At 41.8% G+C, this 25,496-nt stretch overlaps 1 protein-coding gene across 1 annotated transcript; it reads left to right on the forward strand.

Moving 5' to 3' along the window:
* The first annotated feature begins 1,232 nt into the window (after positions 1-1,232).
* Positions 1,233-25,313, forward strand: arid2 (AT-rich interactive domain 2). The gene is made up of 21 exons (XM_058408766.1): positions 1,233-1,769; positions 1,892-1,985; positions 2,743-2,840; positions 7,171-7,304; positions 9,752-9,970; positions 10,164-10,231; positions 10,349-10,418; positions 11,716-11,966; positions 12,148-12,244; positions 12,981-13,190; positions 13,465-13,629; positions 13,968-14,043; positions 14,558-14,692; positions 14,813-15,018; positions 15,100-17,621; positions 20,226-20,389; positions 21,218-21,356; positions 21,478-21,557; positions 22,813-22,939; positions 23,079-23,170; positions 23,641-25,313. The coding sequence occupies exons 1-21, from the start codon at positions 1,675-1,677 to the stop codon at positions 23,750-23,752; spliced, it is 5,154 nt and encodes a 1,717-aa protein (XP_058264749.1). The 5' UTR covers positions 1,233-1,674; the 3' UTR covers positions 23,753-25,313.
* The last annotated feature ends 183 nt before the right edge of the window (positions 25,314-25,496 follow it).

The following is a 25,496-nucleotide window of genomic DNA, read 5'->3' on the forward strand; positions in this document are numbered from 1 at the left end:
ATCTATCCTTGCTATAAAAAAAGAAGAAGCAACTAATTAATAAATAGCTGTCTTAAAAAAAAAACCTTTTCTTAGCAGACGCTATGAGATAGCCTTAGCTTAGCCAACTACCCAGGTCTAATATAGGTTAAATAACCCAAAGAGACTTGTTTACATCCCAAATCTCCGGTTTCGCTCGCTCCCTGGTTACTCCCAGAACACAATGTAGTAAATAATGTGCGCTATTTTCTGCCTAATTCGGTCAGTATTTGTTTTAAGACGTAGCCCGTGAAATGACTCAAGTCGCGCGTGAGCCGGATGCTAGCTAAAGACCTAGCGCGCGCTCCAGTTAAACCGAGCTCGCCATGTTGCTGCCGCCTCCGCCGCGGATCAGCAACCGACAAAACGTTTCTTCGACGTAACGCTTGACAAACGGCGCCTCGTGATAATTCCGCCGTAGAAAGTTGTTTCCAAGTGAGTACCGAGTAACGTCAGTGTGACAAAATGGGGTCTTTTGATGTTGCTCTCCGCCATTTTGTGACAGCGCTCACAGGGGTACAACCGTGTAATGGTTGAAACAGTAGTAACCCCGGCTAGTGGATAATATATCCGCCTGATGTTAGGGAACAGGGATCAGGAACAAATTCCCATTTAATCCCAGCAGACACCAAACTCTCCTATTTTACTCTACTCTATTTTACTATATTGTTCTCTACTATACTCTATTCTACCCTTCTCTGTACTCTACTCTATTGTTCTCTACTCTACTGAAGTGTTGTTATTTCTAAATGATTAAAAATAAACATATTAGCTCCAGTGCGTTTGGCATTATAGATAATCATTAAGTAGAGAAATTCCTAAATTAATGGTGAATACACAGACATGCAATCGTTAAACAAAAATTAACCATCGGAAAAATGATGTATATAATACACCAAATAGTTTTTAATTATTTCAATTTATATGATTATGTGATGATATTTTATTTTATTGGAAATGTATGGTGTATTCCTAAGTTTATGGATTAGGTGTGTGTGCGCGTGCTCCCCCGACCCCCCTCGCGGTCGCAGCGTTATCACTTTGTTCCGTTTTAACGGATCTCGGAAGTTTAAAGACGAGCCCTTGGAAAAAAAAAAACTGAAAACACTCTATTGTTCAGATAAAACGCGGTTGGACAGAGCGGCAGTGTGTCTTTTTCGCCTGTAGTGGGCGCTGCTGTGCGTCCAAGGCTTTTCTACCCGCGGCCTCTCGGCTCTTTTTGTCTGAGAGTGGCTGCCGCTTCCACACACTGAGCGTGTGTGTGTGCGCGCGCGCGCGAGTGAGCGAGCGAGCGATTCGCACACACACTGTCAGATCCACTCCAAACCCGAACACGGCCGTTTGAAATCGATCGTCTTTTGGACCATGACGGTTTTAGTGCGCCGTTAGATCTGATTGTTTGGGTGAACTTGGGATCGGACTCGTTTTTTTTCCCTGTTTGGTAGCCGTGTGTGTATATGTGTGTGTTGTGTGTGTATGTGTGTGTGTATGTGTAACAGACCTTATTAGCGAGCTGGCGCTCTTCTCCCCATCTGCCATTTCTTTAACTTTTTTAAAACACTCAGCGTGGCGAGGGACCGAGCGCCGCCGGAGTATGGGCTCCCCGGTGTCTTAGGAAGCCAGAGAGCGTGGTTTGGGCCGATTCTGCGGATCGACATGATGGCAAATTCGACGGGGAAAAATGTACCCGAGCAGCGAAGGAAAGGACTAGCTTTCCTGGACGAGCTGCGGCAATTTCACCAAAGCAGAGGGTGAGAGATTCTTCAAAAAAATTACATATATCTAACTTTAAACCGCGCTCGTGCACGCGAGGCTGTACGTTTAGAGGCTCGTGAAGGTTTTACCGTGCTCACTGAACTGTTTTTCTCCGCAGATCGCCGTTTAAAAAGGTCCCGGTGGTCGGGGGAAAGGAGCTGGACCTGAGCGCTCTGTATGCCAGAGTCGTCTCTTTAGGCGGCTTCGCTAAGGTGAGTGGCATCCCGAAATCAACAAAACTATCCGTCTATTCACACTCTCCCGGCACGCGCCGGAAAAACCGAGCTCCGAGCAGAAAATGTGCACTTTGTGTGTGTGTAGTTTTGGGCGATCATGGCCTCTCTCGGCCGGCAATGTGCTAGTAGGGCTTGTTGTGTGTGTGTGATAAGAGAGAAGCGATGAATCGAGCGAGAGTCCGGACGTTAGCGGCTCTAGCAGAGTGTGTGAGAGTGAGTGTGTGTGAGTGCAGTGTGAAGAGCGGCTCGAACTGAGCGGGCACGTTTTTACCCTCGAGTTTCGTCAATCACCGGGCTTCCACCGCGCGTTTCTGCCCGCTCTCCTGTCGAGGAAGTTAGGGAAATTCGCCATAGCTGGCTGGGGCTTCGTGGCTAAGGGCTGAAATGTAGGCCTCACACAGGCCTCCTTACTGAATACTGTAAATAACTAACAAAATATAACCGTCACCGTCGCTCAGCCGGACCGGGGTCGCTCAACTCGGGAACCGGGAGCCTTGTGTACACTTAGGACTCGCGAGGCATTTTTAAAAGGTGAAATAAAAGTAGCGTTAGCCGGGAGTGCTAACAAGGGGTTAGCAAGCTACCTGATTCAGACTGACTGGTAACCGGCTACCGAGCAAACACACAAACAAAGTCGCCCAAACATTCAGAGCGAGCAACTTATTGTAAAATCATGGTTATGCATGGATTCTTCCGTTAAGTATGTGTGTGTGTTTTCCCTTTTAATTCTCAGGTCTCGGACAAAAACCAGTGGTCGGAACTTGGAGAAGAGTTTAATTTTCCCAGGAGTTGCTCGAACGCTGCTTTTGTTCTGAAGCAGTACTACCTGCGGTAAGTTTCCTCCTCATCCAGCACACACGCGGCTTGTGTTTACATGTTTCAGCTTCTTCACCGGCATGCACGCGCTCTCTCTGCTCGGGGAGCCGCACTACACAACTCTGTACACAGAATACACAACTCTGTACACAGAATACACAACTCTGTACATGAACTACACCGTATTTACACAGCACTGTACATAGACTTCACTTTATTTACACTATATTGTACTTAGACTACACAACACTGTACTTAGGACTACACAACACTGTACTTAGGACTACAACACTGTTCAGACTACATCTTATTTACACTACACAACTCTACTTAGACTACATAACACTTAGATGCACAACATTTGCACTACACACTCTCTGCATGGGTATCTCAGCATACACAACATATAGACAACTCTACACAACATGTACACTACACACTTTCTGCTCTGGGAACCACTTTTTGCACAGCAATATGTTCACACTGCACAATATTTACACAACACTACACAACACTCTCTGCTCGGGGAGCCGTTTTACACTGACCTACCACTTAAATTACTCTAGCACACTAACACTTCTATAATGCTACAATTACACTACACAAAACATACACTACTCTTACTTAAGCCAAGCTTAATTTAAGCCTTGAGCCTCATGTTGGATGAGTAGAGATTGTTTATTTTATGCATTATTTAGTAAAAGTGGATATTTTACCTAAAGTGTCTGTATGTGTAGTAGAAGTGGTCCTAACATGCTGGTCCTGCAGCTTCACCTGTTGCCTCTATGCAACGTTACGGATGTTTTATCTCGCATGTTTTGGACTTGTGTGTGTCATGTAGTGTACAGTGTGATAAAAATAAGAACAGAAACATGCCTGACTGGCTTTTTGCAATTGTCAGTGTGTTCTTGCTGCAGAGCGCACTCCAGTTGAGTGTGCTGCAGACGAGGTGAGACTTGCCGGGCTGAAAGTGTGTCGGCAGTGCAGGGAGGTTTGGCTGCACCTGCCATGTGGTAGCTTAGAGTGTAGTATAATTACCTTTCAGTACACAACACGCCGTGTCTCTCTGCCCTGCGCTCATTTGACTCCTTCACGGACGTGTCGGTAAAAACGAGGGAAAGGGAGCGCGATCGCTTATAATAAAATCACCACACACAGGCAAAAGCTGTTCCATCTTATCTACTACTTGTTATAAAGTGCTAGAATGATGGCTCTGCCAGTGTGTTTTTATGTTTAATCAGGTCAGACCTAAACCAAAGAATGCTGGTGCGCTGTTGGCTTTTTTACAGTTTAAACCCAAGAATTTGACTGAATACAATTAAGAGTATTTTTAGGATAAATAACAATAAATAATAAATAAATAACAGAAATCAAGTATTGTTTTGTGTATACTGGGAATTGAATGTGGACACAAACCAGGCTGTTTAATGAAACAAATTCAGATCGTTCATGCCCTAATATTTCATACCTGTGAGTGTATACATATATGTATGTATGTATGTGTGTATACTGTGTCTGTATGTTGACATTCTGAAGTTATCCACCTGTTATGAGGACGGAGGATGCTGAACAGAAGATGATGACATTAATATTGTTTTATTTGCCTTTTTTTTTTTTTTTTTTTGAGAAGTAATTCTTCTAAATGAGGCTCTGCTTTATTAGTCTGTATGAAGCGTGTTGCCATCTCTTCGGTTTGTGCAATAACTCGGTCTTTAAGCAGAGAATTGTATTACAGCTACATGAATCTGATTTGATTTTTAGCGCATACCCGTGCATTTTTGTTACGTTTTGTAATGCTATTTGGTCTTAAAGCTGTGTCACTGATATGTTTGATGTATTTATTGTATTTGATGTATTAATGCATGTAATAATAACTAAGACACATTATATTATTTCTTTTTCCTCTTTTTGTGTAGCGCTCTTTGAGAGTGTGGCCTTAAAGTTTTTTTTTTATTTTTTATTATTATTATTTTTTTGGTGAACGTGTATAGCATCTTCTGAGGTTCCTAAAGTGGGCTTGGGTCAGGATCAAGGTTATAACCTAGTAACTGTGATTGTGTAGGTGTAAGCAAGTCCTTATAGAGGATCCACTTGTTACTGGCTTTAATTTAGTAGATAGGGTTTTGTATCTGCCTCGTTCAAAAGCTGACCTCAACCCGGTGGTCCTGGGGATTACCCCGTGAACCTGCATCTGGCAGAAACAAACTGAACAGAAAACTGTATTTGAATTTTACTGTGTTTTCAGTAGAGCTTAACAGTCTTAATTGCTAAGATCTCATTTACACAGCAAGCCCTGAGCACTTTTGTTTAATCAAGTCGAATCTACTCCTCAGTATCACATGCTTTAGTTTTTGTAAAGGGCAAAACCCCATTGTGGCCACGCCGCCCGATTCCAGTAGGGGGTGGTGTGTGTACTCTGTTTACTGTTGATTTAAGTGATTTGTAAGTTGATTTGAAAGATGGGCTGCGTCTAATAACCGCACCGTGTTCTGAGAGGAAACTAGATCAGCAAGAGTCATTTCAACCCATGGAGGGCTCGGGCTTGGTGAGGGAAAGAAAACATCAGAAGAGCTTAAATTCTGTCAGGTACGTTGCTTAACAAAACAAACCGAGTGTTCCAGGAATTAGATGATTTGCATACGCTGCTTTCACTAGGCCATGAGTACGTGACATGCCCGCACATTAGTTTGGAGGAGACACCATTGAGACTAATTTAGGATTCTCTGCTGCTGCAGGAAAAAGGTTTGTTTCGTCTTGTCTTGTGAAGAAAAAGCAAGAGATTGGATTTTGAGAGAGCTGGTGTATGGATTGGATTTTGAGAACTGTTCATTGTGAATGTGTGTGTGTGAGAGAGAGAGAGAGAGAGCGAGAGCGAGAAGTATAAATCTGATTTGTTAGTGTTGAGTGTGTGAGGTGCAGTGTTCAGTAGTGTATGAGGGATTACCATAGCTGCACATGAGGGGAAACCTCGTTCAGGAGACTGCCTCGGTGAGTCACACACACAGTGTTATTTTGTATTTTTGTGGGTGTACTATTCCCATACCTCCGATTTTAAATTTGCTTGACCGTCTCATTGATGGAACAGACTTCTGTGCATCGACTTTGAAAGAAACATTTGCCCTTTGTTCAAAATTGTTTACAAACTGATTTTATGCAGCTTAACGTGTGTAAAGGAGTACTCAGTTGCGCTATAAACGAGAAGGATCCAAGTGTTAAATGTTCGTTAGTAGACAGAGTGGCGTGACCCGAGCCTGAACTCTGTTATGATGATGAGGATGATGTAATATACACTTGTCCTACTCTTCAGGAATTCCTTCGGCGGTCTGCTTGCTCTTAACACGGAGCTCTGTTGCCAGAGTCAAATGAGGTAAAGAATTCAGATCAGGTGGAGCCTAAACCCTAACCCCTCATGTGACTAAAACTTTTTTTGCTATGAAAGGAAGCTGTGTTGCCATTAAAATGGCACATGTGCATAAGGACGTACCCCAGAGAGCTACACAGACCAAGCGGATTTAAAAAGGAGGGAAAAATACGACGTGTGACTTCGGGCAATGATGTTGTTTTTCGAGCGATTGATAGTTTGTGCGAATCTCCCCAAACAATCTAGCGGTGCTGGCAGGTGTTGCTGAGAAGTGCACTCCAAATAAACCACACGTTTGCACCATCTGCTGATCATGTGAAAGTGCTCAATGCAAATGTGCCAGCCTTGCTTCCCATTCAGATCCTAAAGGAAAGCTTCGTCCATTCCCATTCACGTAGGGATGTGTGTTCAAACACCAGGCTTGAAGAGTGTATTAGTCTGCCTTAACAGCTGAGGGCTACGGGACTCTTCTGAATGACAGACTGCTGGCTGGGAATACATTGTTTGTGTTCTCTCTCTCGTTCTTTCTCTCTGTCTTTCTCTTTCTGTCTGTCTTTTTCTTTGTATCCCCCCCCCCCTTTCTCTCTCTACCCCCCATTTCAATCCCTCTCTTACTACTCCCCCTTCTGTATTTCCCTTCTCTTTCTACCCCTCTCTGTTAATCAATTCAATTTAAATGAGCTTTATTGGCATGACAAATTGTACATGTATTGCAAAAGCATTTAAAAGGGCAAGTAATGAAAACAAAATTATAAGATCAACAAGCAAATAGATAAACCAATAAATAAATAGCAAAATAAAAGCTTATAATCTATAGGTATGAGTAAGTGGTGTGTGTGTGGGTGTGTCTCACTCTTTTCTCTAATTATACTTGTGCATCTGATGCAAAGATTGTTGCAATACACAAAAAAGCAAAGGCCCAATTGTAATGCCCAAGTCTAATCAGCATTTTACCTATAAATTTTGTTTTCTCCTTCCTTTCAGATATTTAGAGAAGTACGAGAAGGTCCATCACTTTGGAGAAGATGACGACGAGGTGCAACCTGGAAACCCCAAACCGTCGCTTCCGATCGGTGCAATACCTTGCTCCTACAACTATCAGCAACACACTGTATCAGGTACCTAGCTGGATGCTTCTCTTCTTATGTCCAGTGATGATTTCTGTCTGCTTGTCTCTTCTGACCGTGTAATCGTCGCTGTGGCTGTGCAGTCATTAGGTCAGAGTACAGATCTGCCACATTCCTGTTCAACTGTACTGTTAGGAGCTGATCTGCTTAGATACTGCTTTCATTACTGATTTTTGAATTCTAAACCTAAATTTATACGAATGTATGTGTATCCAGGTTTATTTTGTAGATGCGAGATGCTAACTTGACCAAATGTAGCACAAAACTGCATGAGCAGCAGCTTGAAAAGAAGACAGTTTGATGGTGTCATGTGTTTCAAATTAAGAGCGTGATGGTCCTAACATCTCCAATCCGAGCTTGTAATAGCATGTTCCACGTAAAAGTTAGCAGGTGTAATATAATACAAGACTAAAATAAAACTTAATGTTGTGGCTGTGTGAGGATGTGCGGAGGTGAATCAAAGCTGATTGGTTAGGTGATGTGTGATATTTGCAGAACTCGAGTTTGTGTTTATATTGTAAGTTTATTGCTCAATTAATGCTAATAGACACTAACAAAGAAAATTGTATACGAATATAGTGGTAATCATTGATATGGTGAATATTATTATTATTATTACTCTCTTTAGATTAGTAATTCCTTTTTAGCTCTTATGGAAGAGGTTTCCAGTGTCAGCTCTTTATGTTCAAACTTTTTATTGCATAACTATAACAATCGTTGTCATGGGTTAAAAAATGATTACATATTATCCGTCTTATTTAACATCCAGAACTTAATAGCAATAGTAGCGTCACAGCTGATGAAAATGCTGTGGTGGTAGAAGTGGGGTAGGTTAGCAAACACTTGAGCATACCATTTACCAGTATCAGGTCTTTGTAATGGTTATGGTGCTTTTTAACATTCCCAGTAGAGTGGAGCTTACACTTTCCATTTTCTCGAAACAATGACAAGCTGAGAGAGAGACTATACCCTGGTAAAAAAAGTGCAACCTGACCTTCATTGATAAATGATCTGTGGTTTCAGCGCAATAACACTCCAGACCGTGCAGTTATCTGAAAATAATCCACATCAGTAACTTCATCACACTGCCACGTTGTGGATTATTTCCACATAACTGCACAGTCTGGAGCGGCTCACACCCTACACATTGCACAAGCCATACTTCATACAGATTTCACAATAAGCATTTTAATGTATTGATACTTGTGCATGATGCATTTAATGTAATAAGACATCTTTACATCTGAAATTTTGTTTTTTTGGTCAGTTAATAACGCACAGAGTCGTTTTACGTGTATAGCTTAAAATAATGTTGAAACAGTGACTTCATGAAAACGGTCACTTTTAAGTAGTTTGTGAACGTAAGCTCAATCCTCACCTCGTTTCAGAATAAATTGCCACTTTGATCGATAAAAGTTCCACTGATGCAGCTGCCTCAGAGTCTGTGTTATGCCAAGGTCCGTGTCTTTTTGCCGCGACTTCTTTCTGCACTCTTCTTTTCAGTCTCTGCGAGAATCCGAACTAGTTGTTTATTTCTCATGTCAGTGATTAGTAACTCACACTGTAGGGCTGCAAACATCTATTTGGCAAAACCTGCTAATAATATAAATAATTTTTTTCGTATTGATTATTTGGACTGTTATGAAGCACGTTGCATCTCTTCATACTGACTAAACACATTTAACGGAAATGGCATAGAGTGCAGAGAAAACAGCACGACCTTCTCTGAAGTAAGAGAACTCTTTACATTAGACTACGCGGTCATGTGAGTAACATGAGCATTCCTTCATGGAGCCGTGTGAACCCTAGAAGCTCGTGTACCAGGCTGAAGCTTTGCTTATTAAATTCTCTGTCCTACATTACCAGGCTTTCTGTGGTCCTGTTTATCGACCCCTCTTGCCCTTTTAGAAAACATCTCTGTGATACTTTGAGTAAAATGTCTGTACTTGATCAGTTGAAAATGACTGCAAACGCTCTCGAACGAGTGACTAGTCTACAAGACAAATGGTTTCTCACTTCAAAACAACTCATTTTGTGAAGCGTGTGCATTATGCAGTGTTGGGTGAGTAGAGTAGCCTTTCACAGCACACACAGTATATTTTTAATAAATGTTTAGTCATCAAGTCAAAGAGTCGATTCACTGATTCAACCTCGAAGTCGATTCCACTTAATGGTATTGATTTACCTTGTGAGTGAATTAAGCATCTGAATTGAACAAATCAGGGATGGAAATGCAGTAGAAGATTTATTGCAAAAAAACTAAAGTATTGCATGTTATTTTGGGAGATTTCAACAGTTGATATCCTGACACATTATCTGAGATATTAGTAGTATTATAATACGGTATTATTTGATTGAATCAAATTTAAATTGAATCCCAGTCAAATTGTTTATTTTTTATTTTTTTGCTTAAACACGTTTGCATTTTTGATCAACAGACTATCTCCGCCAAAGCTACGGGCTGTCGACGGATTTTGTCCCTCCATGTGACTACAACAAATTGGTGCTGTCCCTGCTGTCGGGGCTTCCTAACGAGGTGGACTTTGCAATCAACGTCTGTACGCTGATGTCCAACGAGAGCAAGCACACCATGCAGCTGGAGAAGGAGCCCAAAATCGTCACGCTGCTGCTGGCACATGCAGGAGTCTTCGATGACTGTACGCTCTCTTCACCTTACTTGTTGCATGCTTATGAATTTTACTTGTTGCACTACAGCTACTTTTAATGAATTTCTCATATATATATTATACACACATACATACATGTATGTATGTATATATATTATATAGCGAGAGAGAGAGTTCAGAGCATGGGAGGAAATAAATGAAGTTTTCTCTTGGTGTGTCTCAGCATTAGGTAGCTTTTCTGCTGTATTTGGCATAGACTGGAGGGAGAAAACGTCCCGAGACTTTGCCAAGGTGAGAATGAAACGAATGTAAATCGCAGTAACTATTAATACGTAAGCCGTTTCTTTTTAAACCCCAGTTTGATTAAACTGAATAAATAAACTGGATTTGTGCTCGTTGTGTTCATAGTTTTGGAAAGATATTGTTGAAGACAATGAAGTAAAAGATCTCATCTCAGACAAGAGCTGCACACCACAAGGTGGGTGGACACACGCTCACTCATTCATTCGTTTTCTTTGTTGTGGCAAAGGCGCGATTGTAGGCAAGGTTTCACTCTGTTGTTTCAGCTTATTTAAGGCAACATGAACAACCATAACCAACAAAAACACTAACATTGGTTTGCTGTTTTTTTACTTATTTGTATAATTGATTTGTTAAAGACTGTAAGATCTGTCCTGCTGGAGAACTCGAGGAAATCTTTTCAACATCCTTGCTTAATCTTAGTGTTTCTTTATTTCATGAGGTTCCTGCACAGGTCTGGAGAAGGATGGAATGTAAAAGGTACTCGTTTCCAGTATGGAAATGTAGAAATTTGCTTCAGAAATTTAATTGTGCTATTCAAGAACTAAACATGTAAATTCTTTTCCTTGCTTCCTTCACTAATGCACTCTTTCATGCTATCCATTTTCATGATTGAGTCAAGAACCTCAGCCTTGACCCTCATTTATTATGATGATCAAGGACGGGATTATTAAGAATTGTTTGTGCAAGGAATGTGGTATTAATGAAAATCCTGCAAATTCTTTGTGTCCCACTTGAATGTGTGTAAATTTACACACAAAATTAAATAACATAGACCTTGACTTGTTTTACATCAAATCATATAATCTGCATGAATTATATTTGCAGCCTTTATATTGCAAACTCACAAAAGTATCCTCATGCTAGCTCACTTGTTTAGGGACTGTGAGTACCATTCAGAACAGTTTGTGAAGACCAGTTCTTTTATGTTATTAACATTTATATTATTAATAAAATAATATAAAAAAGGAAGGTAAAAAAACCCATAAATGATGAAAAATAAAACTAATCATTCAGTTATGACAAAAGATATGGTTTTATACAAGTGGACGATGAGTTAGCCTCAACTGATGGAACTTCAACTGCTGGAAGGTTTTAATGCTTGATTATTATTATTATTGCTAAATATATTAATTGCCATGGAAGAGAGTCAAAATAATTTGCACTTGTGTTTTTTAGCCTTTACCCTGTTGATCTCCTGTACCTTTTATGGATTTGTGGATTTTTATGGATTCACTACATGCACATGAGCTGTGTTGCATAGGCACTTTGCACTTGATTGGTTCAAATTTTAGTTTAAAAGATTAGTTTTTACTCACAACTTCAATAAAAGATTGATGATCATAAACCATTTAACTAATTTATCAATACAGACCTCACATGCCTTTGACAAGGATCGAGTTGGAGCTTGGGGTCGAGTTTATCCGAGTCTGAGGAAACTGAAAAGGGCTCTTGTGGTCTCTTATTCCTTTCAGATGGTACAGAGCAGACTGGAGTGAAGGCTGTGCTGTTTCACCCTGAGAGGAATATGGGCACCTCTGACGTGGAGGGTCAGCGTGTACTGCAAGTAGCCATCATCCTGAGGAACCTGTCCTTTGAGGAGACCAATGTCAAACAGCTGGCAGTGAACCGCACATGTCTGCGCTTCCTCCTTCTCTGTGCACACTGCACGTTCATCTCGCTGCGGCAGCTGGGCCTCGACACACTGGCCAACGTAGCAAGCGAGGTCAGATAGCCAAAAATGAATGACTTACTTTTTTTTTATAAATATTTTTGGATCTCAGTGAGCAAGTGGTTTGAATTTGGCTGGAACGTATTTAGATGTAGTAATATTTATAACCTCATTTTTATTAGAGTAGGCTCTGTGCTTGAGTTGAAAAAGATTTATTTATTTATTTATTTTACAGCTTCAGCTGGATCCAGTAGACTTTCGAACAACACACCTAATGTTCCACACAATTACCAAATGTCTGATGTCAAGGGACCGGTTTTTAAAAATGAGAGGTAAGACCAAATCCAGCAGAGAAAATTGCCTTTCACTCAAAACAAAAACAAAAAAAAAGCTAAGAGTATACCCAACCACCCCCCCACCCCCCCATTATGACAAAAATAGATTGAAGGCAGGAGAAATGTATGTGGCTGCACAATTTTCCTTACTCATGCTGCTCATGAGTTACTCGTCTACTTATCTTAAAATTCTTGAAAGAGAACGTTTGTAGATGAAGTGCTGCTCAAGAATTTGTAACTGGGGTTAGTATTATTACATATACATTACATCAGCATTTTGAGAAATAACTGTGCCTTTTAAACTCGGGCTGCTATTCAGTAGTTTTCTGGCTAAAACAGAGCAGAAGATAAAAGGCTCAGATCTGTAGATGAAATGCACACACCAGAGGTGAGCAGAAGCCTCCATCGTCTTTACTCTTAGTTGTTAATGGAGTTTAAAATGAATAATGTGCAGAAAACACCTGTTAGCTACGAGCTGAATTTGTGTACGGGAACACCTAATACAGACTCGTCAGGGCAAGCTCACTGAGAGGGAGGAATAAAATAACATTGTGCTTCAAGGTCCTTTCCATTTTTGAAAAAATATAATCACGCTGTAGTTTGTAATATTTCTTTTAGCTACTGATTCCCACCCCAATAATTTTGTTATTCCTGCTGTCATAGGTGCCATGCTCTCTCTCTCTCTCTCTCTCTCTCTCTCTGTTTTAAAAGTAATGTTTTCTTTTTTTTGTAGCCATGGAGATCATGGCCAACCTAAGCAAGGCAGAGGATAACGGTGTTCTGATCTGCGAGTATGTGGACCAGGAGTCCTACAGGGAGGTGATCACCCTGCTTACCCTGCCAGACATAATGCTTGTTATCTCTGCCCTGGAGGTGCTATATCAGTTGACAGAACTCGGAGAGATCACCTGCTCCAAAATCGCCTCTGTGGACAGGAGCATAGGTATGCATTTAAAAGGCTCATGCTTCCTCAGAAGTATCGATTTATTCTCTTTTGGTACAAAAAGAAACTGCTGTACTTTGATATAGTTTCATACCGTCTTAAGGGACATGCATTGCTGCAGAAACCAACAGCAGTATAAAGTAGACAAGTAGCAGTAAATTATTATACTTGTGTTGTAATTCCTCTGCTTCCAGTGAGATTAGTGAAAAAGCATGTGACTAGCTGCAGAAATTATAATCCACTAAATTACTTTTTTTTTTTTTTTAATTAAAAGATCTGCTGGTTCGCCTGGTATCTGTTGATCTGCACACGTTTGGTCCTGAAGCTCTGACAGCTATTAAACTGATTGAGCACCAGTCCACAAACAGCCAGGTGGCAGAGGTACGGCCGCAGCTGGTAGAGAACGTACCTCCTCCAGTGCAAGGTGCACCTGTGACAGGTGAGTGATCCTATTCCTTCTGATTGTCCATCTCGTCTATTTGAAGATTAATTTTAATTTGTGTATTAAGTTTTGATTACATACGTTTGATTACATGAAATTACATAGACATTTCATCTTTAAAACATACACCTTGTAGCCACATATATTGTGGCTCAGCACTGCCCTCTAATGTTCACAACAAACATTAGCAATCTAAAGTCTCTGCTTATTTATTGTGCATTTGAATTAGAACATGATTAACAAATGAGATGCTTGCTTAGATGTAAACCTAAAGTGTCTTTATCCTGGTAATATTCTTGTGCTAATTTTCACTTTTTATGACCTTTGTCTCATAGTGACTAGAGTTCCTGTCCAGAATAACCCTCCACCTGGCATTGTAGAGATAGATGGAGAAAAGTTTGCTGCTCAGTGGTAAATGTTTTTTTTTTTTTCTTCTTTCCTTTTTTGATAAGAATTTGTTTGTTGATTTATGTTCATGGCAATTAATAAAGTAGCCTCTATAAAAGTGTCAGATGAGTTACAAAGCAATTGAAGTTTAGTGTTGATCAAACCAATCCTTCTGGCCCACAACAGAGCACATTTTTTGTTCTATTCCAACTCAATCACAAAAGGGATGGAGTAAATGTGGCCTGAACTAGTTTTTACAGGTTTGGGTTTAGATGAAATTATACTGGATTTGGTTATCCAAGTTGTATATTATTAATCCTTATCCTAATTTTACCAGAGTTGTCAAATGTCAGGTTTGCTTTGTGTATATCTGATTAGATGAGTGACAGATTAAGGGGGAAAACTGTCGAATCGGTTATGTATGTGGAATAACGCACAAGTCAATCGAGTATCAGTTAGATCACACTTAAAATTTCCAGTGAGCTACCACCTGGTTGTGTATTACATCTCTCTCTCTCTCTCTCTCTCTTAATACCAGGCTGAATGCCCACTTTGAGGTGCATGCAGAAGGCTCTTTTTCTCGCTCTGATATGTACTCGGAATACCTGGCAACCTGCAGCAAGTTGTCACGTGGAGGTGTTCTCACATCCAATGGTTTTTACAAATGCTTAAGGTGAGTGCATGTGGCTTTCTTATTTTTTAGACTTGTAACAGTGAAAACAATCAAAGGTATATGCGGTTAAATGATTATGATGCTTCGTGCATGTGAGCTTGAATTCCTTTGTTTTTACAGGACAGTATTCCCTAATCATACGATAAAACGCATTGAAGAATCTAAGGTAAACTCTCAAGCTCAAATCCATGTAGTTGGTGTGAGGAAGAGGGCAATTCCTCTCCCCATTCAACTGTATTACCAGCAGCAGCAGCAGCAGCAGTCCTGCCCTGTACCAGGGCCCAAACATGAAGCCTCCTTAGAGCCTCCACATCACCCCCAATCAGGTAGGCCGCTGGCCTGTTTGCCTTTTGGGTTATGCTGTCTTATTTCTTTTACTAACATCTGTCTCTACTGATGTTTGCTAGCATTGCCGCCTGGTGTGGGTGGGCAGTTTGTCCGGGCACCAGCACCAAGCCTTACTGCCAACCAGGCAGCACCACCGGTTGCCTTCAACATGCATGGAGTACCACATCCTCATCCTCCCAATGCTCCAGTGCCAGCTCATGCAGCTCCACGGCTCCCAGCAAACCCACCGCTACAAGCTCCAACACCTTCCTCCCCATCAGCTCCACCAATGCTTCCACGGCCTAACGACATCCTAAAGACAGCCATGATCCAGAGCTCCATCCCCACAGCACCCACTGCCCCTCCTGGCTCCACCCACTCCAATGCCTCCAACCATAATAATATTAACCCTGCAGTCTCTGTACCCCAGACTCTCCTTCCACATGCTCCTGTAACTCTGATACAGAAGGCACTACCACAGGGACATATACTCACAGGAAGAGTACAGGCAGCATGCCCGCCCTTGGAGCAACAGCGGCTTCCAGCCCCACAGAGCCAACAAGCTGCCTCTTCACAGGACACTGTGGTACTGGCCAACCCTCCTCAGTACTCGAGCACTCCTTGTACGCCATTGGTGGCAGAAGGGCAGGTGTTGACTGTAGCAGGTGTACAGAGTGCCCAAGGACCACGTGTTACTTTCCAGAACATTGCCCCAAAACCTGCCCCACAGGCACAGCAGCCCCTCCAGCATCCACTGCACCACCAGCCACACCACCAACAGCAGCAACAGCAGAGCTTAGTTATTGTAAGCCCTAATCCACAGCCTAATCCTGCCTTTGCCCCAGCCATCCACCACATCGTGCTGGCCAACCCTACAACCATGCAAAATGCCCAGACTATTCACCTTTCAGGGCAACCTGCCACCTCTCCTCAACCAGCCTCTTCACCTGGCCAGCTCAGCTCTTGCCCCAGTCCACAGATGCAGTCTCCATCCTCAAATCCTGGCCAGGGCCCTCCTCCCACTGTCAGCCAGATGTTGTCTGTTAAGCGGCAGCAGTTACAGATCCACACATCTCCGCCGCCGCCGCCACCACCACCTCCTCCACCGGCCCCTCCCATGGCCCCACCCATGGCCCCTGCCCAGACTACCTCCACAGAATCTAGCTTGATCAAACAATTGCTGCTTCCAAAGCGTGGTCCTACAACACCAGGAGGCAAGCTTATTCTCCCAGCACCACAAGTCCCTCCTCCTTCCAGCACCAGGGCACCTAGCCCACAGGTAGTTTACCAGGTAACCAATAGTAGCCAGGGAACTCCACAAACACCCCAGCTAAATGTACAGCTGATGCAAAGCTCACTGCAAGGTGCTGGTGCTGTACAGACTGTGCCCATCTCAATCATACCTGGGCAGATCCTTTCCACCTCCAACCCTGCCACCATCTTACAGGCCACACCTAGTAACCAGGTCACTTTCACGGTAGTGCCAAACTCTAGTTTCCCCAATGCTGCTGTTAGCAACCAGGGGACACAGTCTTCACTGGTTTCACAGACTGGTCTGACCATCAACACATCAGCCCCCACGCTTGGTTTCCAATTGACCCCACCCATACCTCCTCCAGCATCTACCTGCACAACACCTGTTCCACCATTTCGAGGTGACAAAATCATCTGCCAAAAGGAGGAGGAAGCCAAGGATGCTACAGGACTTCACATACATGAGAGGAAGATTGAGGTGATGGAAAACTCCTTGGTATCTGAAGTCTCCACCAAAGCCAGCAACGGGCAGCCTATGGAGGTTGATGGAACTGGGGCCAAGCTGCTCAACGGTAGGAAGTTTGACTCAAGTCTACCTCCATACCACTCAGGGAACAGCCAGCCAGAGGCTCTGCAGGGCACACAGACGCTCAATGGCCCCACTGTACAGGGCAACGATGGCACGGCCAAACAGACATCAGGAGGCCCACCCTCCGAATCCAGAAAGCCCCTAGTAAATGGGGTATGTGACTTTGAAAGAGGGGAGGCCACAACTGGTACCCATCCAAGCAAAAACATTCCAAATCATAAAGCTTCCAAACATATGGGCAATGGGGAGGTGCTGCTTCCTCAGAAAGTACATGAGACTTTTACTGACTCTTTCACACCCCAGCAGGGCACTGCCAAAGCAGAGCAGCTGGAACGCCTGGCCAATGGGCCAAAAAGCTCCAGTCATAGTGCTGAGATTTCCAATGGCCCTTCAGCACAGAGCCTGGACACAACAGGCTTGAGGCAACAGCACCCACCTCACAACCACATCTCTCCGCTACCTGCAGCCACACCTACCACACAGAATCTCCCTGGAACAGACCTGGCCACTAATGGCACAGCTGAGAGCAGGCCCCTAAAGAGACCAGCAGAAGATGGGGAGCGGGGTGCTTCAGGAATTCCCAACAAGGTGGGAGTGCGGATAGTCACCATCAGCGACCCCAACAATGCTGGCAGCAGTGCTACAATGGTGGCTGTCCCGGCAGGTGTTGACCCAAGCACAGTAGCAAAAGTAGCAATAGAAAATGTAGCGCAGCAGAGACCCAGTGTGCCTGCTCCGCTTCCTGAAACTACCACTCGGGTAAGACATCTACAGTCCTCGTTCTATTTGAACTTTTTGATTATAGTAAAAACAAGTCAGGAAAAATAGGCATTGAGTTAAGACCTATAATGTTTATTTTAATTAGGATTAATTAATTAGCATTTTACAGGAAGTCATTTTTACCTTGTTACAGCTTTTTGTAAGAGGACACATTTGTCACTCAGTCAATTAAGTAGATATCCAGGGTAAATTTTATAAATCAAAGGTAAAATACCCATGAACGACAAATGAATTGAACTTGTTTGGCCAACAGACAGTGATTCTCAGCTTCAAAATGTCTCCAAGTCAGATTAAACTAGGGGTTCTTAACTGTTTTTGGCCAAAATTCTTGTAATGAACAAGGAGACCACTTCTAAAAATTCTTATAGTGGCAAGTAGCATGAAGTATATATGGCTACAATTTAAAACATTTCTGTGCCTAACTTTCAATTACCAAATTATACGTACCATCGGAGTAAATCCACAATTCATTCATGTAATTATCTAATCAGCCAATCATGTGGCAACAGGACAGTGCACAGAATCATACAGGGCCATAGAGGGTGAATAAAGATCAGGAGATGTGTTTCCAGTTGTCATCTGCCCAGTTTAAGGTGACCACATCCCAGCTGTAAAGAGTGGTTACTGGAGTTAACCTAGTCTTTCTGTCAGTTTGATGCAGAGCTTCTGGTCACTGGCGGTTTCTTGTTTTTTGCACCAAACAGTGACTTTAATAACAACCGTGTCATGGTCAAAGATTATTCTAATGTTAGATGTGAACATTTACTGAAGCTCTTGACTTACTCTGCATGTTTTTATGCATTGCACTGCTGCCACATGATTGGTAGATAAGATAATTGCTATGGTGTTCCTATAAAAGTGTGTATATAGTGTGTAGGGGTGTTCTTTATATTTACACTTTTAACGTGTGAATTACTGTGTGTAAGCACTCACAACAGGCACTCTCCACTCACCGTGGCTAATGACAGGACTCTGTTTGCATAGAAATATTTGTATATAGAAATATTTGCACTGTGTCCTCCCATTGTCTGGTGTAAAGGCCATTTGGGTTAACATGACATGTATGTTGAGGTCTAGTATAAATCAAAATAATGTTAATATTGCCTAAAGGACATTATTGATGATCTACATTTATTTTAGACTTAACAGCCTTTTGGTTTTAAACTGCTTTTTGAAAGGCTGACAAAGACTTTAGCCTAAGGAGACGTGTGTTAATCTTGCTAGTGCTTTTAGACAACTCACACAGCATTTATCACCCAAAAGTGAAAAATGTGCCATCAGTATTCATCTACACTGCTAAGCAGTTTTTACCTAAATGCCTCTGGGTAGCTGCACTGTGCATTGGTGATACCAGGACTAGGTTTTTACATTTGAATGCAAGGATGCTGTTATATTAATGACCATACCGGTAACTTGAGAGCCAAGGATATAAACTGTAAAGTGGTAAACTTTGCATCCATGTTAATCAGCATTAGAGCATTTAGGTGATGAGACAGAGGCTGGCCCCAGCTTGCACACACAAATAAAGGGACCACACTGTACTTTTCCTTGTTGCTTGGGGGGAACCACATTGATACAGCTTTTGTGTCTTTTAGTGTGCATTTTTGAATATAATAAGCCTTTAAAATGCTTGAGACACATAATTGGACCTTATGGGCCACTGATGTACTTCAGAGGTATACCATTTGCAGTGACCAGGAAAGGGTACAGTTTGGTTTCTTTAATACGGAGAGTGAGCAGTGTGACGTCGACGACTTTCAGACTTTTTATAACAGAACTCTTCAGTGAAGGGAAATCTGTATTTTTTAAGTTCTTTTCTTTTATCTGATATTTAATTTATTACATTTCTGCTCAGACAGGCCGGTCCTCTGTTAATACAGCACCCGTTCTTTGCCATAATTGAATGATTAGTTTAATTTACGGGTTTGTGTTGGCTCACTTTACTTTATTTTTCATATTTTTTAATTAAAACCATTAATGCTTAAAAAAATAATGGTGATTTTCAGAAAATCTGGTAATTCGTAGTCCTTGACCGTGCGAACTAGTGTGAGGATGTGTTTTGATGGACTCTCCAAAGCACTTCTATAAAAGACTCTGGATAAGAGCGTCTGCTAAATTGTCTGCCAAGTTATTTAAATTACGCAGTATTTTCCAAGCGCAGTAATCAAATCAATCAATTTGAGTTTTTTTTGCATTAATTAGTCATCTTATGCTTAAATTTCCACACGCTCAGGAGCATGAATGGGATCTGAAATTTCTTGTGTAAATGCTTACACAAATGATTTATGAATAAAACCTTTTGTTTTTGGCTTAATAGAGGAAATCTAGTGTCTATAATAAATAAATGATTAAATTTTCTCCAAATGTAGTTAACTTGCAGTTTGTTTGTGAGCCTCTGCATGTTTTTCCTTTAATTAACTAGAACACATTTGATAATGGTTGGATTTTGCAAGTCAGAATGTTTCTCTATTTTCTCTCCACTGGCCTTTGAAAAAGGTGGAAGATAAATGATGAATTGTAACCTGCTTGAAATTTAAATGGTAACGTTCATTTCAATCAGAGCCCCCGGTTTTCTCTCTGTAGCATCCTGTGTCTGCACAGTCTCCACCCCCAGTGGTTCAGACTGCACAAGGAGTCGGTCAGAGTTCGGGTACTCCAGGTGATGGTCCTCAGGCCGCAGCGCTCCCTCTAGAACAGACGCGCAAACCTGGACAGAACTTCAAATGTCTTTGGCAGTCCTGTAAAAGGTAACGATGGATACATGTTCATATCTTCTGAGCCGGGTTTCTGGTTACTGGCATTCATCATCAGTAGAGCATTACTGTTCAGGATAATAAACTCACCATCCACAGGGAACAAGAGATCACTGAATGGTTTATTGATGGTCATTGGTTGTAAACGTGTATCTCTGGGGTTTAGTCCCATCCAAATCTGTAGTAGTTCTTTTTGCATGCACCTTTTAAATCCTATAAAAGGGCCAATAGGAATAATTCCAGGGTAATACACATCCTGAGCAAATTGGACATGTTCCATTATATGCATTGGGAAGAGGGGTTTTGCACTTTTTCTTTGATTTAAAGCACTCCTTGAAGCTCTATTTGTTATGTACCTAACAGTTTTAATATGAAAAGCAGATATAAACAATGTTTAATAAGTGTTCCCCAGGGTAAAGATATAGTTTATAATACATGTTCTGGTCATGTGACTGAACTAATGATTGAGCACACTTTGTGACAGTTGTGAATACCTCTTCTCATGAAGGGTGTTGATGCATAGCAGACTCTGTAAAATCCCTGCACACACTGAGCAACGTCAAGGTCTGCTGCCAAACAAATTGCGGCAGCCGGTAGCAGCAGCTGCGCTTTGCTCTTTAACTCGTTACAGAATGGACTGAGACCCAATCTAGACTTTAAACATTTATGGATTCATTAAAGCAGTAAAACACACTTGGCATAATGTAGGTTCTACATTTTAACAGAAATTGTGCATCATCTCACTGAATGGACTTTACATACATCGTACAGTGTGTAAAATCAGCAGTGAACTACATAGCACTTTCTCCTGTAATCTTTCAGGTGGTTTGAGACGCCGTCGCAGGTTTTCTACCATGCAGCCACGCAACACGGCAATAAAGAGGTTTACCCCGGCCAGTGCCAGTGGGAAGGCTGTGAACCCTTTTCACGCCAGAGACTCTCTTTCATTACTCATCTACAGGTCAGACAGTGATGATCACAGCACCTTGATGCCATATTATAGTGCATAAAACATTCATGCGCTTTCTTTCTGGTTAACCTGGGAATGAAGGAAGTGCTTATAACCTGGGTGTCTTCCACAGGACAAGCACTGCTCCAGGGAAGCTCTACTAGCTGGACTCAAGCTGGAGGAAACGCAAGGCAGCAATTCCAACACTTCCAAGTGAGTAACCCTTCCTTTAAGTCATGGCTCTGGTGTTGAGCTGATGGCACATTTGCATGTTTTTGATATTGTGCAAAGCATCTAAATACACACTGAAGACAAGCAGTGACTAGACATTAAGCATTATTGCCTTGAGGAATGATTTATAATCTCACTGCTTGGTGTTGGACCCAGAAGACAACTGGTTGGGTTCCTTTTGACTCTCTCTCTGGGTTCCACTGACTCTGGTTCCCTTAGACTCTGATTCCTCTCAGACGAGGACTCCCTCCCCCTAGACTCTGATTCCTCTCAGACGAGGACTCCCTCCCCCTAGACTCTGGCTCCTCTCAGACGAGGACTTCCTTCCCTTAGACTCTGGTTCATCTTGCGGTCTCTTTCTTGTGTTGTCCTCAGTGAGTTTTTCCTCACAGTTGTGACACTGAGGATTTAAAGGTCATTTTCATGACTACCGTCTACGTGCGGTTCAGACTGGGAGCCCTGATGCATTAAGTCTTATGAACTTGTACGATAAACTTTCACCTGATAACATATCAGAGCTCGATTGATGCACTACGCATGCTGGAGTTCCGGCTCTTACAAAACCATCGTTAGCTTTGTAGTAGGAGAAATTGCAGACGGTGGTCACTCTCATGGATTTCTTCAAATCCTTGTACGTTCTTGTTTTAATTTTAAAGTTCTAATAATATCAAGTATTAAGACTTTTTTCCCCCCTCTGTATCTTTTAGTTTTTGTTTCTAATTATTATGACGTTATTCTCATACAACTGCGACCTTCTTCGGATATTGAGACGTTTTCTTATACCAGATATTACGACTTCATATATATTTGATCTCAAAATACTGCACCATTTCCTCAAAATATCGCAACTCAAGATTCAATTCTTTTTATTAATTTAAACAGTTGCCCTAAAACTCAACAATATCGATTGGTAAATACAGTACATAAACTGAATAGTTTCTAGTCTTTTTTCCCTGCTTCCAGTCATTTTTGCAGCTGCCTTTCTCTGCATCTAAACACTAGTGTCGGTGAATAATTAGCTGATGGCTGGATTTAGTCATTCGTGCATCATGTGAGTTCTTGCCATTAATTAAAGCTACACATGAATGATGGAGTGTGTTTATTTTTTTATTTATTACATGATGCAATAAACAGCCATCTTAAAACTGTACTGTTGTGACCCCTTAATCCACATTAGACTTGAAAATATTTGTAAAATAGGGCGAGATTATTGTGTGTTTACGTGTGTGTGTATTAGGTCTCCCCCACCGGCAGACAACAGCTCGGCTCCTCCGAGACCACAGAAAGCTATAGTGAATCACCCGAGTGCGGCTCTCATGGCCCTGCGCCGGGGCTCCCGCAACCTGGTGTTCAGGGACTTCACTGTGAGTAACACCACACCCATCCTCTCTTTAACTGTAGATGAGCTTCATAATCATGTGGCTACTAATTCAGTTTTTGCTCAAACAACATGCTTCAAGGATTCAACGTTCTAATCAGTTATCCTCATGTTCTCTTTTTCAGGACGATAAAGAGGGACCACTGACCAAACACATTAGACTAACTGCTGCCTTAACGTTAAAGAACATTGCCAAGTATTCAGACTGTGGACAAAAGTAAGTGACCATCCTTGCTTCAGTAAACAGAACAGTAGCTTGTGCTCGCTCTCTCTCTGCCTCTCTCTCTGTCTCTGTCTCGAAGAACGCTTTTCTATAAGTGTCATGCGCTGCCCTGTGAGTCTGCGATTTGGTCGGCTGCCCTCATATGTCTCCGATGAAGCACATGTTGCTCATGTGATGAGGGAGAGCTGGCTAGCAGACCAGATGTGGAGAGGAGAATCCAGAAGGAAAGACAAATAAATGAAGAGCTGATTTTTATATGTTCAGATCTACCTCTTATTTATGAGACATTTAGGAAACATGATGAATTTATGATTTTTAGCTGTGTATATTACTTATAATTATTATTATATAACCACTTGTAATTGAAGACTGTATTGATTGTGGGTTTTTTTGGCTAGTATTAGCATGTGCGATGTCCTGAATCTACATGCCTAATCTTGTGTGTTGTATGTTTGTGTGTGCAGATTGGTGAGGCGGCATGAGAATCACCTCTCGGTGCTGGCGCTCAGCAATATGGAGGTTTCCACCACGCTCGCGAAATGCCTTTACGAACTCACGCACACACTGCAGGCTTGAGCCCAGCTGAACCCAAAAAAACATTCGAACAGGAAATGGATCTTTTGTCCTCGTACTGGTGCGCGAGATGCCGGCGTCGGCAATGCCTCTCTGCTCCCCGTTCATCGTTTTCTCCCTTCATTCCGTTCTCTGTGCGTTGGGATTTGTGCATCATCACTTCACCTTATTTAAAAAAAAAACAAACAAAACAAACAAACAAAAAAAAAACCTGCCACGGGTCTTCCACCAGCCACACAGAAACCAGCGCACACGCAACACTTTTCCAAACAAGCCACCTTCTCCTGTCCTGTCCTGTCCTGTCCTCTCCTAGCCCGAACAAAGCTGCCTCTCCACTCTCAACCAAACGAGCACATTATTCCTCGGTCCTGAGCGAATCGGTGGTAGTGGATGAGGGGGGAGGGTTTCGGGATGGAAGGAGGGATATTTTTTGGATCGGGTGGAAGGAAGTGGGTGGGCTCAGTAGACACCAGGGGCGGAGCAGGGGCAGCAGAGGTGTGGCTAGATGGATGATGTTGTGTTTTTTTTTTTTTCTTTTTTTTTTCTTTAGAAGTTGATAGCTTTGGTTTTCTTACTTGAGCCGATTATATTTTCACTTATTTATTATTGAAATAAATACCAATATTAAATGAGAAAAAAAAACCTTGTAAATATTTGTGAATAAATATAAAGTTAAAAAAAAATTCTCCTTTCATGCCGCTGCAGCCACTGGAGAGCTCACTCTGTGGAGTGTCAGAAGCATTATCTTGGTAGGTTCATTTATTATTATTATTTTTTTTTGGTCCCCTGGTGACTTGTACGAGATGTGATTCTATACTCAGCAGTGGATGAATGTACTTAAGAACTTGTAAATATTCTACAAAGGTACTGATGCTGTAAAGTTTAGGGAGGGGGATGGGGAACAGGTTTTTTTTGTGGAACTGTGATTTCTTTTCTTCTTTTATTTTTTTTTTTTCTTCCCCCCTACCCCTGTTTTTGTACTATTATAACTTGTAGAACTCATTTTGCTGGCTGAAAGAGTATGGAATAATATATCTTGTTATTTTGTAGAAGAGCAAAAAAAAAAACATCAAAAAAAAAAAAAAAACCACCACAAATATTGAAGGTATTTCCCTCCTCCACGTATCCACTATAAGCGTCACTGTACAGGCCCTCTCTGCCCGTACTGAATTCTTTTTGTATTTGTAAATTGGTTTAAATACATGGCGTTTTATACAGGTTTTCTCCTGTGTTATTTGCTTTCTGTGCATATATTTTCCTCCCCCTCCCCTTTTTTCTATCTTAATATAGTGTGGAATTTTATTGTACTATTTTTTCATTCTTAATACCATGCCACATTCCGGCTCCCTGCTTCCCAGACTGTCCTCCCCCTCGAGTGTGTTGTGTAACATTTATAAACTGCCTGTTGTGTTAGCATCCGAGCGGGGTGTTTCCCCCTTCACCATTTCTGCCGTGTCAGTAGGGTGTGTGATTATATATACATATACCTAACAGTCTGTTCTAGGTTGGCTTACTTTACTGGGTGACTGTTTATAGTTTTTAAATAAAAGACTGAACATTTTTGCTATTGTTTGAGAAGAGGGTTTCTTTTTGTAATGTATTTTTGGTATGTGTGTGCCCCCTGCCCTTTTCCCCATTCCACAATCAATTTATTTTTTGCCTGTTAATGTTGAGAAATAAAATCTACTAAAGCTATACACTGACCAGGCATAACATTATGACCGCTGGCCTAATATTGTGTTGGTCC

This window comes from Hemibagrus wyckioides, linkage group LG14 (assembly GCF_019097595.1).
Source record: "Hemibagrus wyckioides isolate EC202008001 linkage group LG14, SWU_Hwy_1.0, whole genome shotgun sequence".
Taxonomy (NCBI): Eukaryota; Metazoa; Chordata; class Actinopteri; order Siluriformes; family Bagridae; genus Hemibagrus; species Hemibagrus wyckioides.